Below are 20611 nucleotides of genomic sequence, written 5' to 3' on the forward strand. Positions count from 1 at the left end.
GACGTGAAAAGTAGCTCCGCCTCCCTTGTTACGTACGCACAGCCGCCTTGTCCCTTCAGCTGTGTATGCAGCATGGCGGCAGTTCAATGACGCTCTATGTAAAGAACACCGATGAAGTCAGCACCGCCGTATGAGAGCTTAGACCGCGTCGGTAAGCTTTGATACATCCCGCCCCGGGCACTAGAGTGTGCCCGGAGTCTACTGCGCATGTGCAGAACACCGGAAAAATGGCCGCAGCGGCCAATTTCTGGTGTTCAGAGCAGCGCTGAAACCCGTCGCGGGACCACGGACAGGTAAGTTTAAGCTAATATGGGTGCACTGTGTGCGGTGCGGGGCCCCCCTGGACCCGGGGGCCCGTGTGCCCCGCACGCACTGCACCCATTATAAATACGCCACTGCTTGTGTATGCCCAGTCCACAGATAGGTCTGGAGAGGGACACACGTGTTTGATAATGGGGCGCACAGTATTAGCAGTGGTGGCATCTCATGTAGGTCCATTATGTATTGCATCAACACTACACTGATGTGATACAAAGAGACAGATTGCCAGAGGGTGCTATGGGCATCACCCCCCACTTGTCCTCGTTAGAAGGTTTGATCCATCTCCCCCCAATGTGCTTTATTCCTGTGTGAAGATTGTGAATCATAATAACCCTATACTTTATCATATATTCCTCTTGGCCATTTAGAACCCACAAAGGGTAACAGGCTGGTATATCAAGGCTGCCTCCAAGCATAGCTGGATTATTCATAAGGCAACCTAGGGTCCAGTAGGAACTAAGGAGCCCAGATTACCCTAACCCTTTAAGTGTGTTTTTTTTCCCATGACAATGTAGTAAGTTACCTTGGACGTCATTCAGTGTTAATCCAACTCTTCCTCCAAGCACACAAGCCATTTGGTGAGGAAAAGACTTCACCATATAAATCGGAGTCCTCACAAGTACCCAATATTTTGGAGATTGATGAAACTCTGGGCCTGATTCAGAGCCGCTCGTTCGCTCCGAGCGATGTTCGCACATATGCGTATGGGTCGTAATGTGCATGCGCCAACCAGTCATTGCGGTCGGAAATCGTGCGCTTGTAAAACAGCGAGGGCCTGCTAATTTGAGTGACAGAATGAGGCGTTTGTGGGTGGTAACGGGAAGGTGCTTGAAAACGGGGAGTGGAGGTCCGAACGCAGGCGTGCCAAATGGTCAAAAAGGGGGTTTAATGGGTGTGCATAATTAACAAAGCAGCGTCATCGACCACGTCAGTTGGTTGTCCTTTAACCTGAACTGCTCGCAGTGATTGCGGTAGGAAAATCCTACCACAAGAATTGCGAGCAGTTCAGACGCCTTTCGATGTACTCGATTAATCTAATAAATAGCGGAGATGACGTATGATGCGAGTGGCCAAGGGGCGTCTTTTTACAAAATAGCGAGCGCATGTTTCGGACGCTCGCTCAGACATAGAGGCATCAACAGACCGCAAAGAGCGAGCGCTCAATTTAAATATCCGACCCCTTTTTCAGAACGAGCGTCCGCAAATAGTGTCCGGCTCTGAATCAGGCCCTCTGTCTCAGTCACCCGCAGCTAAAATGCCATCAGCCCGTAACCGTGATTGTCGTGTCTGAGGGCACTAACCGACCCTACGGGATCCGGCCTGATGGACGGATCTTTTTTTTTTTTTTTTTTAAATATATGATTGCCCACACGGGTGGCCAAAACAGATCTGAATGCCAGACCACCTCTCTGTAAGTCCAGCGATGACCTTTTATTTACAAATGTATGTCTGTTGTGCAAAAACAAAAACAAAAATATGGCAGTTGCTGAGAATTTGTTCATTCAAAATGTTTTACCTGGTGTTTTTTACAAAAATGTTGAAAAAAAAATAAAAATAGTCATTTTTCATGCTTATGGACAAAGGAGGTGGCACTATTGCATGGGGATCTTTACCCTGGGTTTCGAGGTCCGTGCAGCCTTGTAATATTTGCAGGGTCACTCTACAGCGTATAGCAGGTGAATATCGGTATAATATCGTACTTACACAAACGAGCAGGGCTGGCACTGGGGTGCAGTATTTAAAATGGATCATAGCCAGTAAGCTGGGCAGGTGGCCTTCCCGTGCCCCAGAGAAGCACAACCTGTGGAAAGAGGCAGCACATGGATTAACGACCATTTCCTCATCGTGGTCAAAGAAGCACTGTACTCAAAATGGAGTTTTCCCTAACGGAAGGTAGAATCCCGAGTGACCACTACGGCCGGCCATTACCGTTCAGTCGCAGGTTGGTGCTTGTGAGATAGCACTTTAATCAGTGATGGAGGGGCCTCGATGGGAAAAGTCCACCTTGAGTGTAGTGGTTCTTTATTATTTCTGTACTTTGTAGTTAATTCTATGGCTAATGTAATGATTACATGGCATTGGTTTGTCATAAAGCATTATCAGGGAGGTAGGTGATTGCAGGAAAGGAGAAATTGCAATTCCATTAAGTAGTTAATATAATGAAAGGATCTTAATCTGTATGGTGTCATGATTTAAGTAACAGCGCTATATAATTTATAGAGAGAGTGCAAATTAGTGCAGTGTTTCCCAACACCAGTCCTCCAGCACCCCCTACAGGTCATGTTTTAAGAATTTCTATCTGAGAAGAGGTGGGATAATTACTGACCCAACCAAATAGATGTAACTCCTGACTGATGGAGGAAATCCTCAAATTACAATTACTTGTGGCTACTAGGCGACAGGATGTAGGAAACACTTGATTAGCAGATATAACGGCCAGTAGCTTAGGTGCGTGTCACTGTACAGCTAATACACATAATGATTAACCTGCACAATTATCTTAATAAATCAAACCACCTCTGAATCGGGGTGGGGGGTGTTTTGAGGCAGTTGTCTAAGGCAGCAGGTTTTGCTGGGCAGCACAATACACGGAATTAAACAGTGCTAAAATAAGAGTTTCTACCTTAGTACATTTACAGTATATTCGGTTACCATTCCTTTATTTTCTCAAATGAAAATTATTAGGGGATAAATTTGAACTATTTGGTGTGAATTCTTGCTGTATGGCTTTACCAAGAGATGGTGGTAGGAAGGGATCTTGTAGAGCTCGCAATTCAGTACAGTGGTCATTGTTTAGCTTCCCTTCCCCATAACCCTCTTTTGTCTTCATCAGGTATATCTTTTATCTGACAAGCTTAAACCCTGCAGATATCATGACCGTATACTGTGAGATATATCAAAAAGTTTGGCCACGATATCTGCTGCCCTCCCCTGGGTAGGAAACATTTCCCCGTAGCTATATGACAGAATGTAAAGAGGCTGTATAGTACCCTAGACATGTAAACGCTGGACATAAAACCATGTCCAGCGTTTACATTCCTTGGAGCTAGGCACGGTTAAACAATGTAAAAATGTTAAAGTCACTTTAATTAAATATTTGCTAGAGGGTATATAGAAGCCAGCAAATAGATTTCTGTACATGAAAAAAGCCCTTAACGTTTTAACAAGGCCGTTTCCTCCATAGACTCCTTTCTTTCGTTGTGTGAGTAAATTTGTCCCCACAATGTTATGTATTAAGGATTCACTTGGGCTCCATGACAGCCTCTATGTGCAGTAATTACCCCCTTCACTTTCAGCCCTAGTAACCTGTGGCATTTATTTATTTTTTTACATATGTTTAACTAGTCTCTGTACTGCTACCTGCTAGTGTCTTAGTACTTGCTGGCATGTTTGCTAGTGTTGTGTTTGCTTTCTGGTTTTCAGTGTGTCTTGTCCTATTAATTGTGTATATAAAGAAACGCCAGTGGGTACATGGCCTAAAGCAGTGGTTCTCAACTGCAAACCTCAAGCTTTCCCAACAGACCATGTTTTGAGGATTTCTGCCTGTGGAAGCAGGTGGGATAATTACAGACCCTTCAAAATAGATGAACTCACCTGGGCATGATTGAAGACATCCACAAAACATGACCTGTTGGGCAGAGGCGTCAATTACCTCTGTGACACCCGGTGCAACAGGACCGAAATGCTTTGCGCGCCGTAGGCGCGCGTTCAAAAGGGGGTATGGCTTTGTGAAAGGGGGCATGGCTTTGCCTGTAAAGCCCCACCCCCTATGTGTGCCGATACGGGAGGCGTTAATGCCTCCTGTTCTCGGCACACAGTGGGCTTCCCCAGTGCTCCTGCAGCTGCTGTGGCAGCCCACAATCTCTCCCCTTCCTCTCTCCATGTCTCAGTGACACTAGCTCTGATATTTTGGTGTCACCCACTTAGATGGTGTCACCCAGTGCGGCCCGCACCCCCCGCACCCCCCTAGTGACGCCAGTGCTGTTGGGGAAAACTCTAAGACTGGAATCCCTAAAGGGTAATGTCTGCATGCTCAATGCAGCAAATTACAGGTGGCACAGACGGTATGTCGTTATGTGACCAGTGGTCACAACCCCGACGGCAAAATGCAGGCTAGGGATTCATGATGGGATTATGATAGGCGTCGGTATCTCAACACCTGACGCCGGAATCCAGGACGACACAGGCCTGAACGAGGTAAGTCCGGGGAGCGCATCCTCTTAGCCGCAGGGGGGGAGGGTTAGGTTTAGGGCACCCCGGGGGGACTTAGGGTTAGGAATAGGCTAGGGGAAGGGGGTGTTGGGGTTAGGCACCATCGTGGGGAGGTTAGGGCTAGGCACCCCTGGGGGTGGTTAGGGTTAGGCGTTATGGGGGCTGGCATTTCAATCCCATTCCGGCACAAACATCACACAGCATTAACTACCTAATATACACCAGTAGGGGGCAATATTCTATTCTAAAGGGAGCTCACAATTGGTTCTTGGCCCCACAAGAAAAAAAAACACTTAATATGACATTACAGTGTGTTTTAGACCAGTGCCACATGGCGCTTTGTGCTTCTCCTGTCTAATCCTATTTATTATTTGCTTATCGCTTGGGTATCCGGATGGAAGTTCGACAGTCAATAGGTTGTTCCAGATGGTCGACAGTGCAGAAGGTTGACGGGGTTAGGGTTAGGCACCGGGGGGAGTTTTAGATGATAGGGTTAGGATTAGGGTCAAATTACAAAAAAAAGTCCACGTTTTTGTGTCGTCCATTTGAACCTGTCGTCCATTTGGCTGTCAGCCTTTTGACGATGTCGACCTATTTTTGCTTGTCGACCTGTTGACTGTTGATTATTATACCACACCCCTTTTCCCGCACCCAACATACAGTCTAAGGGCCTGATTCAGACCCACTCGCGAGCGGCTGTCCGCTCGCAAGTGGGTCGATGTTCTGCACTGAGCATGCGCACGACGGAGGGAGCTCCGTCGTGCGCATGCGCCAGACGCGACGAGCGAAAGACTTTCCTTCGCTCGTTGTGTCTGATCAAAGGGGGCGTGCTGTCGATGTTGATTGACAGCACGCCCCCTTTGGTGGGCGTGCTGGGGGCGTGCCTCCCTGACGGGGGTGTTCCTAAGGGAACGCCTACCGTCAGAAGCCGGCCCACTGACATCACTAGTGATGTCAGTGGGAGTGATTTTGGCTCTGATAGAGCCAAAATCACTCCGGGCTTTGCGGTTGAAAACCTCAACCGCAGGCTCCGGCTCGCAGTTTCGATGGTCGCGATGGTCACGACCATCGCGGCCATCAAACTGCACGCTCGTATAGGCTGTGGGTGGTGACCCACAGCTATAAGAGCGTCCAGGAGGACGCTCCATAGTTATGAAGGACGGCCCTCATTCAGAGCGTGTGCTCTGCTCAGAGCGTACGGCTCTGAATGAGGGCCTAAGTGCGGAATTGCTGTCGCACGAGCGCTGACCACGAACACTGTCCGCACTTCTGCGGTTGTCTATAACGCGGCACAATTCACGCCTCTGAAATCACAAGCCGTAGAGTAGTTATGCTCATTGGACAATTACTATTGATTGCACAGGAAGAGATGTTAGAAGCTAAATCTACAGTGTTAGACCATACTCCCTCCAACCTGGATGAGGTAAAGAGATATCCGTTAATCCCTCCGAATGTGGACAGCGCTACTGAGACTGGCATGATCCAGGAAAAATAGCCCAGTAGCTTCTCACCAAATGTCTAAAGCAACAGAAGGGGGGGAGGGAGAGGCTGAAATATATATATATATATATATACAGACAGTATATACAGGGATGGGTCACAGCATAGATTGTCCGACACCTGGATGGCGAAAACTGGGCTACTTACAACTGCCACGGCGTTGGAGGACATTAGCTCTTCAGGCGTCATGGCTGTGAAGTAAGCGATGTTGGTGAATGTGTAGACGAACGTCACCAGCGGAATGGAGATGAAAATGGCGCGAGGGAGATTCCTAAATGGAATACAGAGAATAATCATGTTTTATTTAAAGTCCGATCACAATGTAAGTTTATGTTTAGAATACAGGGCCTGATTCAGAGCCGGACGCTATTTGCGCTCGCTCGTTCAGAAAAAGGGGCCGGCTATTTAAATTGAGCGCTCGCTCTTTGCGGTTTGTTGACGCCTCTATGTCTGAGCGAGCGAACGAAACATGCGCTCGCTATTTTGTAAAGACGCCCCCTGGCCCCTCGCATCCTACGTCATCTCCGCTATTTATTTGATTAATCGAGTACATCGAAAGGCGTCTGAACTGCTCGCAGTGCTTGTGGTTGGATTTTCCTACCGCAATCATGCGAACAGTTCAGGCTAAGAAACAACCAAGTGACGTGGTTGATGATGCTGCTTTGTTAATTATGCACACCCTTAAAACGCCCGTTTTGACCGTTTGGCACGCCTGCGTTCGGATCTCCACTCCCCGTTTTCAAGCACCTTCCCCTGTTACCACCCACAAACGCCTCATCCTGTCACTCAAATTAGCAGGCACTCGCTATTTTGCGAGCGCACAATTTCCGACCGCAATGACTGGTTGGCGCATGCGCATTACGACCCATATGCATGCGCAGATGTGCGAACATCACTTGGAGCGAACGAGCGGCCGCTTACGAGCGGCTCTAAATGTACAGTGGGCCTGATTCAATCAGTATTAATGAATGACCTCTTGGTAATGTAGGCGCTGTGATGATCGGCTGCTTTAGAAAACCCACGCCTTAGAGATTCTGCATAGTTGTCCATATGCACCTAACCTCAGATCGCGTCAAATAGTCCTGTTTGGCATGTCACGGACTTTGCGATTATGCTACGCCATGCATGCCGCCACACAGTTTTGTAGTAAACTTGCATCTCATTCGAATCACTAATGTGACAAAAGTACAATGTATGGGTAGCTTGGACCCTGGGGGTCTCATTCAGACCCGCTCGCAAGCGCCGATGCGCTTGCAAGCGGGTCGATGTAGAGGCCCTGCGCACGTGCAGCGGCTGCACTGCGCGTGCGCAAGCCCCGGATTGAGAGAGAAATTCTCTCGCTCCGGGGCTTACTACAAAATGGGCGGCTGTCGATGTTGATCGACAGCTTGCACCGTTTTGTAGGCGGGGCGGGGGGTGTTTGGCCAAACGGAGGCGTTCCCGACAGAACGCCTGTCGTTTGGGGGCGGCCCCACTGACATCACTCGTAGCATAAGGGGGCGTGGCATGGAGTGCGATAGCACGATCGTGTCATCGTGGCCCCGACCCCTCTTCACGATGCCCAGATTAACGGAAATGTGAAGCAAAAGACGGGGACGTGATTTAACGCAAATCTCTTCACCACCCCCCCTCACCCTGCCGGGGTTTATATTGTAATTGCGGGGGGTGGCCGGGCGGGTCGCCAGGGCCTGGGAGACTTGTCTGTCTTTCCGGGGGGCCGGGAGTGGCACCTGATTTTCGGGAGGCTCCCGGCCGAATCGTAAAGGTAGGCAAGTATGACTAAGTGTCACATTCATCCGCCAATGTGTGAAAAGTCAACAGGGTGGGATAAGACAGAAAACTGGGATTCCTATGAACTCTGGGTCTAATTCAGACCCGCTCGCAAGCGGGTCGATGCCGGCTCCGTCGTGAAGCATGCACGAGACCCGGATAGTGACGGGCAAGCCGTCTCTATGGGTCTCGCTACAAAGGGGGCGTGCTGTCGATGGTGAGTGACAGCATGCCCCCCTTGGTGGGTGTGACAGGGGCGTGGCTGGCCAGACGAAGGCGTTCCCATGGGAACGCCTACCGTCTGGGGCCAGCCCCACTGACATCAGTGGGAGTCAGTGATGTCAGTGGGAGTGCTCTCGGCTCTGATAGAGCCAAAAGCACTCCAGGGCTTGCGGCAACGAGACCCTACCACAAGGGTCTCGTCGCAAGCCCGATGGTCTTGACCATCGCGACCATCTTTTGGCCGCTCGCTATAGCTGTGGGTGGACACCCACAGCTATGCGAGCGGCCAGGAGGCCGCTCTAAAAACTAAGAGGGACGGCCCTGATTCAGAGCGAGCGCTCTATCAGAGCGTCCGGCTCTGAATCAGGGCCTATGGGGGTCATTCAGACCCGTTCGCTCGCAAAGAATGCTCGCAAACAGGTCGATGTTGCCCCACTGCGCATGCGCACGATGGAGGGAGCGCCTACGTCTGAGTCCGACCCACTGACATCAGTAATGATGTCAGTGGGAGTGATTTTGGCTCTGATAGAGCCAAAATCACTCCTGGGCTTGCGGAAGTGAGACCCTACCGCAGGGTCTCGTCGCAAGCCCGATGGTCGCGATGGTCTTTGACCATCGCGACCATCTTTTTGGCCGCTCGCATAAGCTGTGGGTGGTCACCCACAGCTATGCAAGCGGCCAGGAGGCCGCTCCAAATTTAGCTGGGACGGCCCTGATTCAGAGCGAGCGCTCTGGTCAGAGCGTTCAGCTCTGAATCAGGCCCTATATCCTCAGACAAGATGAGATTTTCATTCAGGTTGTTTATGGCTGACAACACCCTTTCTGGCATTATTCATAAATAATGCATATATATATATATATATATATATATATATATAATATTATATCTGCATAATAAATAACACATGTACATACACTGAGATGGGATCATGCATTCACAGCTATTACATCTCCCAGATATAATGAGTGCAAGGAAGCCTAAATCCTGCAACCTGGTGTTGGATTTCCTCAGTACACAGACATGTGCTGTTGCAATACTTTGCTGCGTGTGACTGTAGAAGCTTATCGGCTGCCTTATAGTCGCTGACTGGTAGCAGATGCGTCTCATTGCCACAGAGCAGGAGGAATCTGCAGTAAGATTGATGTGAAAGCTGAATGATGTATTTGGGATTCGGTCAGAATGTCGACAGGTTTTAATGTCGTCAGTGGTTGTCAGCATCGACTTTAACCATGTAGACATTATATCCATGTCGGCATTCAGAACCTGTCGACAGGTACCACGCTCAATATATTTACCTCCATGTTGGGCACAGTTCCCCGATTGCCAGTTTGCAATAAAGCCAGGTGACTTAATATGAAATGGATATAATTTAATGCGCATTGCCGTATATTTGGCGATAAGCGGAGTCGGCAGAATAAAGAGGGAGCACTTTATATAAAATATTCATTCTATGGATTCAGTTTCCTTTTAAATAGTTAATGTGAAAATGAAAACTTCATCTGCAAGGGGCTGGAGCGAGGGTCTCCGGTGACTTGTGCCTGTACGCCACTTAAAAAGCAATGAATATAGAATGAGGGATAATATTCTACTCACCGTCGGGGATCAACCAGTTCTTCTGTGACATAATTCAGGAAGTTCCAACCACTGAATGCAAAAGATCCTTGTAGGAAGGCCAGAGCCAGCTGCCCCACTGTAGGCGTCATCCAGAAATTAAAGGCATTACTCGGTTTTAACGCTTCGTAGTTTCCTGTATAAAAAGGTTATATTTGCGTTATATCTCCTTTTCCTTTGATACTGTGTATAAATAGAGGTTTTTTTTCAGTTTTGTAATGTAAGCATGGTGTTTTTTTTCCTTTTGTAGTGGACTTGCAAATGATTTTTAAATTGCAAATGAAGTATCTTTTTAAGCAGGCATCTGATAGTGTTTTTTCTTATCTATCCTCGGATAACTCATTATGGGGCCTATTCTGCTCGGATCCCTCATCGCAACCCCAGACCTCCTTTCCAATGGAAGGGCGGGGCTACGAGAACCAGCGCCATCTGAAGATAGCGTTTGTTCTCGCAAGCGAAGTTCGAAAACTTTAAATTTTCAGACTTTGCCGAATATTAGGCTGCCCTATCGGACCCTTAATAATGAATGGCCCGTCACATCAAATATGCGGAAACTAGTGTTTCTGCATGTGTAACGAAGCCATTTAAGTGATGATGAATAGGCTCCTATGTCCTCTTCAAATTCTCTCTGGAGAGAAAACATGCATGACTGCTGGACACAGGTATAGAATGTTATGTAATAGGGTCAGAGTTTTCAGCAGTGCAATTCCAGCTTACTCAGCTGCTGATTTAAAGCGGCAACAATTTAAATGGCAAGAGCACCCACAGTGCAACACAGGTTCTCAGACTCCCAGCATGTTATGTGATGTCAGGGGAAGGGGGTGTGGAGGATGTCATAGTGAAACAGAGCTCATAGGGTCATTCCAAAGTATATCTGCTCTCTATGTCATGTGACACTTAACATTGTGGAAAAGCAGCAGAATTACAGTATCATTCATTAATGGCAGTTTGAAACAAACCAAGGAGAAAGGCTAACACCTTATTCAGAGCTTCGTAAATCTGACAGCTCCGCAAACCCCATAGAAACTTAAGGGGGATGTTGCTGCTGTCGGAAATGGATGGATCGCAGCAGGTATGGGGAGGTCTGCTGTCGTCCCCCCAGTTTTATCTTAAGGTAAAACGTAATATTTGCTTGTATCCCCCGGAAAACTAGTGTTTTCAGTGGATATGCCGCAAATATTGAATGGTAAATAGGCCCCTTAAAGTGGCAACAAAATGAAATGCTAAACCAGACGGGTTTAGCATTTATTTCTGTTGCCAATATAAAACTATCAATCAAAGGCAATAATGATTGGCTGCTTTGACAAACTGAGGGAGGGTGCTATATGAGGGAACAGAGGGGGTCACTCAGACCCGTTCGCGAGCAAAGGACGCTCGCAAACGGGTCTATGTTGCCCCACTGTGCATGCGCACGACGGAGGGAGCTCTGTCGTGCGCATGCGCGAGACCCGGATAGCGACGGGGTCTCCGTCGCTCCGGGTCTCGCACCAAAGGGGGCGTGCTGTCGATGTTGATTGACAGCATGCCCCCTTTGGTGGGCGTGTCGGGGGCATGCCTGCCAGACGGAGGAGTTCCCATGGGAACGCCTACCATCTCAAGTCGGCCCCACTGACATCACTAGTGATGTCGGTGGGAGTGATTTTGGCTCTGATAGAGCCAAAATCACTCCTGGGCTTGCGGCAGTGAGACCCTACCACAGGGTCTCCGTCGCAAGCCCGATGGTCGCGATGGTCAAGACCATCGCGACCATCATCATGGACGCTCGCTATAGCTGTGGGTGGTAACCCACAGCTATGCGTGCGTCCATGAGGACGCTCCAAAAAAAGGTAGGAGGGCCCTGATTCAGAGCGAGCGCTCTGGTCCGCGCGTTCAGCTCTGAATCAGGCCCAGAGTCAGCAGACAACAGAAGAGGTAACCACATGACTGGGATAGACAGAAGACAGGAGATGTGGGGCTGGTATGCAGTGGGCATAAAGGAAACATGGGACATGCAGGGGTGTGGTGGGAATGCAGGAGACATAGTAAATGTAATAGCATGCGAACTGCAGGCATCGACGGGTTCTTGGCGAGTCTGCCAGCCACTGAACCATTCCGTGTCAAATCAACACACTTTTTGTTAAAATTGTACCTCACCAGCTCAGATTTTGTTAAAATTTGGTATATGGAGAGTATATATGTAGTCTAAGAAAATACAACATTTTATTTAAATATCTCAAAATATGTCAAGTTTTCAAAAATCTTTAAAAAACACACAAACAGCATATATTCAAATCGCCATAGCATCCTAATTAAGCTAAAGAGGTGGGGGTGGTGTCACTTTACTGTGTGTTTTTTTTATGCCCTATGCTATGATATACAACACAATAGGCTTTGTGAGGAAAAACTTTTTCAAAACTCAAACTGAACTTTTTGATCATGATTATCTCAAAAAGTGCGTCAACAAAAAAGTTCAAAAAATGTTCTGAACATAATCTATACTAATGTTACATTTTTTTTTCAAAATATAAAAGTGGGAGGATAATGGGTTCATAGCTGAAATTTTTTTTAAACAGGAGTAGGCACTACATTTGAAAAAAACAGGGCCTACTTTTAAATCCAATTATATGATGGAACAACTAAAATTAGCCCAACACTCAATATTTGAATTAAATGTAAATTCTCTTAATTACTTTTTATCAATATCTACATGTGAGAAAATATAATATATTCCATAGACAAAAAACCCATTAAGGCTTCTTAGACATGACCTGAAATTTCACAAAATCTATTGAATTTCTGCCACTCAGACTTCAAAAAGCAATGACATTCCGATCATTAAGGCTGACGTCCTTAATGGACGTGTTCCTTGCGTAACACAGATATGGTATGCCATCACACCCTGTGGTTAACTGCAGATTCTGCACTCTCACAGAGTGAGGGTCTCAGCCACCGCCAACGCCCCTTACCTCCCCCCGGGTCCCGGCCACAGCAAATGCCGGCTTCCTTGCCCTCAGTCCCGGTCCCTGCTACCGTCCGCAGAGGGCAGCCATCTTGCTGCACCCAAGTGAAGCCACAGTAAGTACACCTGCTGGAGGCTCCTACTGAGGCTGCGCAAGGAATTGAATCTACCTATCTCTATAATGGCGCAATTGTGAGGTAATAGTTTCAAAACTGTAACTTTCTCTATTACCTGAACCCCACAAGGCCCTACCCTGGAACAATAGCTGCCTAATAAAACAAACCCCAAGTCTAAATTTGCCCCCTACCCTGAGTTATGCCTTCCCAAAAATCCCCATAGAGAGCAGCAGAAAAGTGGTCCTAACTGAGTGTCAGAAAAAAATTACACTTGGAACTTTAGATTACTCTCAAATCCTCATTCTTTATGTTTTTGCCCTGAAATTTGTCATGCAGCAACGAGCGACAGTTCTACCTGTCCGTGCCAAATTTCAGTTTGGTAACTCCTATAACTTTTAAGGTGTAGCCCCGTAAACACCATGCCCCCCCCCTGCCCTGGAATTCTCTATGGAGATTTCCGTTTTTTTCGATTCAGCCTTAATATAAGAACCAAATCCTCACACCTGTCCAACTTTATTTATGGGCAGTAGAAAATATATCTGGAATCAATTTGACCTTCACAACACAAGTAGACTATATTGAGTCTGAAACATTTTTTGAATGATCGTTTCAGCCAGTCAGTAACTATTCAGGGAACACAACAGTATCATGCTTATATACCTGTTGATTCAAGTACATCAAAAATATCGGTGAATACCTTTTCTAAGGCTACAACATCACCTCAGTATTAGTTACAAAATCTCTATTCAAACTCCAGTTGACACAAATAAATGACTAAATATCCGTTGTGTAAATGGTGGCCTGCTTATGTGATGGACAAGAATGAAGATGAAGACGAATTAAAAGTGCCTTCCTTCATCCAGCTGGACCTTCACCATCATTCTTCTATCCAAGGAAGCCTGATGTACTATGGATACCTCTAATAGATGTCTTATGGAAAGTCAACCCTATAACTCCAACTGGAAGAATTAGGGCCTGACTCAGAGCCGGACGCAATTAGCGCTCGCTCATCCAGAAAATAGGGGTGGCTATTCAAATGAACCGTTCGCTCTTTGCGGTCTGTTCATGCCTCTAGGTCTGAACGAGCGAACAAAACTTGCGGTCGTTTTTTGGAAAAATACGCCCCCTGGCCGCTCGCATCCTACGTCATGTCCGCTATTTATTAGATTAATCGAGTACATCGACCAGGGTATGAACTGCTCGCTATTCTTGGGGTTGGTTTTTGCTACCACAATCTGGCGAGCAGTTCTGGCTATAAAATAACCCAGTGACGTGGTCAATGACGCTGCTGTATTAATTATGCACACCCATAAAACGCCCGTTTTGACCTTTAAGCATGCCTGCGTTCGGATCTCCACTCCCCGTTTTCAAGCACCTTCCCCTGTTACCACCCACATACGTCTCTTTCTGTCACTCAAATTATCAGGCATTCGCTATTTTGCGAGCACATGAATTTCGACCGCACTGACTGGTACATGCATAACGATCCGAACGCATGCGCAGTTGGGCAAACATCGCTCGGAGCGAACGAGCGGCCGCTTACGAGCGGGTCTGAATCAGGCCCTTAGTGTCATGTCTCCTGATGACACTTTAAAAGCCACTGAGGCATTGTCAAACTTCAGCTAACATTGTTGACTGACTAATGCAATGTCAAGTATTTCTATTCAACTTGATTTATATAATTAAACTAATGAAGCCATCAAATCTATTATTACCTATTACTACTTGTAATACACCTGGCTTTTTTGAATAAACTACCTTGCTTTAAAATTATTTTTAACAATGAACCCATTATACTACAACTTTTAAATTTTGACAAACATTTAACATTCCTATAGACTATTTCCAGATTTTTTTTTTATTTTTGTCGACGCACCTTTTGAGATAATCATGATCAAAAATTTCCATTCGAATTTGGAAAAAGTTTTTCCTCACAAAGCCTATTGTGTTATATATCATAGGAAAGGGCATAAAAAACACAGTGAAATGACACCACTCCCTCCTCTTTGGCGTAATTAAGGGAGCTGATATGGCGATTTGAAAATATGCTGTTTGTGCGTTTTTGACAGATTTTTGAAAACTTTACATATTTTGGAAACGGCATGAGATATTTAAATAATATTTTGTATTTTTCTTAGACTACATATATACTCTCCATATACCAAATATGTGTTGATTTGACACGGAATGACCCTGCTTTAAAGTAGCGATCATTTCAAAACATCCAAGTGTTGCCTTTTAAATAACTGCTACTTTAAAACATCCGGGAGACTCGCCGAGAACCCGACGATGCCTGCAGTTCGCAGACTATTGCATTTACCTCATAGATTCAGATTTTGGAAGCCTTACAAAGGAATGAAGCAATATGCCTATGAAAGATGTAGGAGTAGAGATGGCCACCGGAAACCGATGGTTGGCAACCATCGATGCTCCCGATCCAATTGAAATGTTTTAACCATTCCATGATGGTATTGAGATGGTTGTTGCCATCACGTTTCATTCAGATAGCTGCTGATGTAATTCCTGCTGTGTGCATCAGGAAGGTGAAACTCGATATGTCCACAGCAGAGATCCTCTGCACATGCGGTAACTTTTGCTGGCCAGCATACCATCGATGGTAAAGCCATCAACTGATTACCATGCAATAGCTTCATGTCATCGCAAGGCATGCTCCAATGGTGGCAATGTCATCGCTATTCAGTGGCCCCCTTCCAATGGTAATCACTATGGGATCCCTAGTGATTTCTGTGGTGTTAGTGGTGAGGGGGCAAATATAGGGGGTCATTCAGATCCGTTCGTTAGCACCGATGTGCTCGGACCGGGTCGATGGCCCCCCACAGAGCATGCGCACGACGGCGACGGCGCCGTCGTGCGCATGCGTGAGACCCGCTACAACTGACAACGCCAGTCGTAGCGGGTCTCGATCCAAAGGGGGCGAGCTGTCGATGTTGATTGACAGCTCGCCCCATTTGGAAGGCGGGCCGGGGGGGTGGCAGCCCAAACGGGTGCTTTCCCATGGGAGACCCTACCCTAGGGTCTCGTCGTAAGCCCCGAAGGTCGCGATGGTCTTGACCATCGCGACCCTCACCTTAGGCGGTCGTAAGGCTGTGGGTGTTAACCCACAGCCTTACCACCGCAAAGGAGGACGTCTTGAAAATTCAAGAGGTCCTCCCCTCATTCAGACCGACCGCACGCTCTGTGCGTCCGGCTCTGAATGAGGTCCATAGTGCCTCCCAGTGACCAACAGGGTCACCCTTGGTATAAATTTATGTTTAAAGCAGCAAGGTGGTGAGGTAGTCACTTTGGAACCAGTGACATATGTGTGTATAAAAATGACTATTATAAAAATACAGCATTAAGGGGGCCCATCAGCAATAAATTGGGGCAATTGCCCGGTTTGCAGATTGTGTAAAAATATGTATGTATGGGGTTCGCCGATTCCGACCAAAAAGTGATCAGAATCTGTAAATCTGGTTGTCCAACATGTTGGATTTTCCCAACCAATCGGGGCTGTAGATGGCTAGTGTATGGTAATAATTAGCCGATTTGCAGACCATTACTAGTAAAATGATGGGCCTTTCACCATTGGCAGGTCTGTTAGTTGCTGAAAATGATCTGCAGATCACTGAACGCTATCTGTAATATCCTGGGGTGCAGATTGGTGGAATCATAATATCAGGGGAAGCAGATACAGATTTATTGAATTGTTTTTTTTCTGATTGCTGACATACAGGCCCCATTAGTCCGAGTACACTTATTTTTTGAAACCATGTTCTTGGTGAGACAACAGCATTACCTAGTTTGGTACATGCTTGCCTACTTTTGAAAAAGCATGTCAGGGAGATTGTGAAAGCATCACCTATGAGCGTGGCGGTAAAGTGGGCGTGTCCTGCTACATCTGAGGGGCGTGTCATAAAACTGAATTACATCCAAATGTAAGTGATCCCCAAAGCACTTAGTAAGATTGTACTTGTTGATGAAAACACACTGATACTTTTCAGAAAATGCCTGTAGCCATAGGGATCATTGGCCCTCATTCAGAGCCGCTCGTTAGCGGCAGTACGCTCGTTCCGAGCGATGTTTGCACATCTGTGCATGCATATGGTTTTTAGTACGCATGCGCGAACCAGTCAGTGCGGCCCAAAATCGTTTGTACGCTATATAGCGAGTGCCTGCTATTTTGAGTGACAGAATGAGGCGTATGTGGGTGGTAACAGGGGAAGGTGCTTGAAAATGGGGAGTGGAGATCCGAACGCAGGCGTGCTTAAAGGTCAAAACGGGCGTATTATGGGTGTGCATAATTAATACAGCAGCGTCATTGACCACGTCACTGGGTTATTTTATAGCCAGAACTGCTCGCAAATTTGTGGTAGCAAACACCAACCACAAGAATAGCGAGCAGTTCATACGCTGGTCGATGTACTCGATTAATCTAATAAATAGCGGACATGACGTATGGTGCGAGCGGCCAGGGGGCGTTTTTAACAAATAAACGAGCGTATGTTTTGCTCGCTCGTTCAGACTTAGAGGTGTGAACAGACTGCAATTTGCGAACGGATCATTTGAATAGCCACCCCTTGTTTTTGAACGAACGACCGCAAATAGCGAACGGCTCTGAATGAGGGCCATTGTGTCCTATAACCAATGCAGGGAAATGATACTATGATGCCATTTGAATGTATATATCTCTGTTTTTTCTTTTATACAACCGCTACATAACGGGGGTGGGGTGCAATTAGGGAGATGACTATACTCTTCAGGGAGACAGGGAGATTGCTACTGTTTCAGGGAGAGTTGGGAAGTATAGTTTGGTACCTTTAAATATCTGCATGAACCCAATCACTATAATGAGGCCCAGGGCCAGGAGCTTTCCGGCGGTAAAGATGTCCTGAATCCGCGTCGCCCACCGGACACTTGAGCTGTTCACCCAGGTGAGGAGCACTGTAAGTAAAGAGAGACTGTTCAGGCCAGTGGGGGAGGTGTCGGGTCTGAGCTGGAGACTTTACTATAGAGAAAATACATCTGTAGTATCACAGTGGAGGAATTCTAACTTAAAAAGTATTGCCGGGAACTGTCATAGGGGCAGACACAGGACTCTGATTTCTATAAATCATACATACAATAAATATGTGCAAATATATTATTCATGTATATTAGGGGTGTGCACCGGCCACTTTTCGTGTTTTGTGTTTTGGTTTTGGATCTGGATCTTTCTTCGTGTTTTGGAACTGGATTGGTTTTACCAAAACCACCCTTTGGTGTTTTGGGTTCTGGGTTTTGTGTTTTGGATCTGTATTTTTTTTTTAAAAAGCATAAAAACAGCTAAAATCACAGAATGTTTTGATTTTTCTGCTCCTATTCTATTATTAACCTCAAAAACCTTAATTTCCACTCATTTCCAGTCTATTCTGAACACCTCACACCTCACAATAGTGTTTTTATGTCCAAAAGGTTGCACCGAGGTAGCTGGATGACTATGCTAAGCGACACGAGTGGGCGGCACAAACACGTGGCCCATCTAGGAGTGACACTGCAGTGGCAGACAGGATGGCAGTTTGAAAAACTAGGCCCCAAACAGTACATAATGCAAAGAAAAAAAGAGGTGCAAGATGAAATTGTCCTTGGGCCCTCCCACCCACCCTTATGTTGTATAAACAGGACATACACACTTTAACAAACCAATCATTTCAGCACCAGGGTCTGCCACACGACTGTGGCTGAAATGATTGGTTCGTTTGGGCCCCCACAAAACAAGCTGGCAATTAATCTGGCCCTGCACAAACTGGCTCTACGGAGGCAAGATGTCGTCCTCATCCTCCTCATTCACCGATTCCTCACCCTCTTCAGTGTTGTGTACATCCTCATCCTCACAGAGTATTAATTCGTCCCCACTGGAATCCACCACCACAGGTCCCTCTGTACGTTCTGGAGGCTGGTCTCCCTGGAAGAGTTGATAATTCATTTTTATGAACATCATCTTCTCCACATTTTGTGGAAGCAACCTCCTACGCCTTTTGCTGACAAGGTTCCCGGCTGCACTAAACACTCTTTCGGAGTGCACACTGGAGGGGGGGGCAACTCAGGTAAAATAGAGCCAGTTTGTACAGGGGCCTCCAAATTGCCTCTTTTTTCCTGCTAGTACATGTACGGACTGTCTGACATGCCTACTTGGATGCTGTCACCGATGTAATCCTTTAACAGATAGACGCACGCTTGTCGCTGCTGCTTTGAGGATGCAGGTGCGGCTACAGCCCACACAATTCACAAAGACAGGAAAAAAAAGATTTTTTTATTTTTTGTGGAGCGCGCTTTGAGGGTTACACCACCCTTTAACTGACAGACGCACGCTTGTCGCTGCTGCTTTGAGGATGCAGGTGCGGCTACTGCGCATACATTTCACACACAAACACAGAAAAAAAGAAGATTATTTTATTTTGGTTGGAGCGCACTTTGGGGGTTACACCACCCTTTAACAGACAGACGCACACTTGTCGCTGCTGCTTTGAGAATGCAGGTGCAGCTACAGCCCACACAATTCACAAAGACAGAAAAAAAATATTTTTTTTTTTATTGTTTGTGGAGCGCACTTTGAGGGTTACACCACCCTTTAACAGACAGACGCACGCTTGTCGCTGCTGCTTTGAGGATGCAAGTGCAGCTACAGCCCACACAATTCACAAATACAGAAAAAAAAAGAATTTTTTTATTGTTTGTGGAGCACACTTTGAGGGTTACACCACCCTTTAACAGACAGACGCACGCTTGTCGCTGCTGCTTTGAGGATGCAGGTTGAATCTAGACAGGATTTGGAACCAGGGACACACTACCTCCATCAATTGTCTACATCCCACTGCACTAATGGCGGATACCAGACGCACGTCTAACACCAACATAGCAGTCAAGGCCTCAGTTATACGTTTTGCTTCAGGATGACTGCTGTCGTACTTCATCCTCCTCGCTAGGGACTGTTGGAGGGTCAATTATTTAGTAAAAGTAGTGATGTTCCTACTTCCTCTCTGGGATGATGAACAACTCCCAGCAGCAGCAACAGCACTAGGAGGAAGTGGTTCTTGATCTTGCCCTATTTTATTTTCATCGGAGAAAGTTTGGTCCTCCATTTATGTTATATTGATATATACGTGCGGCTAAGGCGCCCACAAACACAGAAAATATTTTTTTATATTTGTTGGAGAGTAGTGCACTTTGTGGGTTACACCACCCTTTAAGAAATGAGCCAGCCGGCCCTTTACTTATGGGACATAGGCGCACGCTTGGCACTGCTCCTTTGTTGATGCATGTGCAGCTACAGCCCACACAATTCACAAACACAGAAAATATTTTTTTATTTTGTTTGGAGTGCCCTTTGGGGGTTACAGCACCCTTTAGAGGTCAATCCAGCCGGCCCTTTATTTATGGGACACAGGCGCACGCTTGGCACTACTTTGTTGATGCACGTGCGGCTACTGCGCACACAATTCACAAACACAAAAAAATATATTTTTACATTTTTTTGGAGTGCACTTTGGGGGTTACAGCACCCTTTAACGGTCAATTCAACCGGCCCTTTATTTATGGGACACAGGCGCACGCTTGGCACTACTTTGTTGATGCACGTGTGGCTACTGCGCACACAATTCACAAACACAAAAAAATATTTTTTTTAATTTTGTTTGGAGTGCCCTTTGGGGGTTACAGCACCCTTTAACGGTCAATCCAGCCGGCCCTTTATTTATGGGACACAGGCGCACGCTTGGCACTACTTTGCTGATGCACGTGCGGCTACTGCGCACACAATTCACAAACACAAAAAAATATATATTTTTATTTTGTTTGGAGTGCCCTTTGGGGGTTACAGCACCCTTTAGCGGTCAATCCAGCCGGCCCTTTATTTATGGGACACAGGCGCACGCTTGGCACTAC

The 20611-nt window shown here is 46.6% G+C and overlaps 1 protein-coding gene across 1 annotated transcript in view; it reads right to left on the reverse strand.

The window, feature by feature from the left end:
* SLC7A10 (solute carrier family 7 member 10) overlaps positions 1-20611 on the reverse strand; it is a 90680-nt gene that overhangs the window by 13955 nt on the left and 56114 nt on the right. The window contains exons 4-8 of the mRNA XM_088451096.1: positions 17507-17632; positions 9620-9773; positions 6181-6304; positions 5948-6051; positions 2026-2122 (exon numbers count right to left, since the gene is read on the reverse strand). Of these exons, the coding sequence (XP_088307222.1) occupies positions 2026-2122; positions 5948-6051; positions 6181-6304; positions 9620-9773; positions 17507-17632 (605 nt within the window). The remainder of the gene's footprint in view (positions 1-2025; positions 2123-5947; positions 6052-6180; positions 6305-9619; positions 9774-17506; positions 17633-20611) is intronic.

The sequence above is a fragment of the Taudactylus pleione genome, unplaced genomic scaffold (genome assembly GCF_031769625.1).
Source record: "Taudactylus pleione unplaced genomic scaffold, aTauple2 ptg000537l, whole genome shotgun sequence".
Lineage (NCBI taxonomy): Eukaryota > Metazoa > Chordata > Amphibia > Anura > Myobatrachidae > Taudactylus > Taudactylus pleione.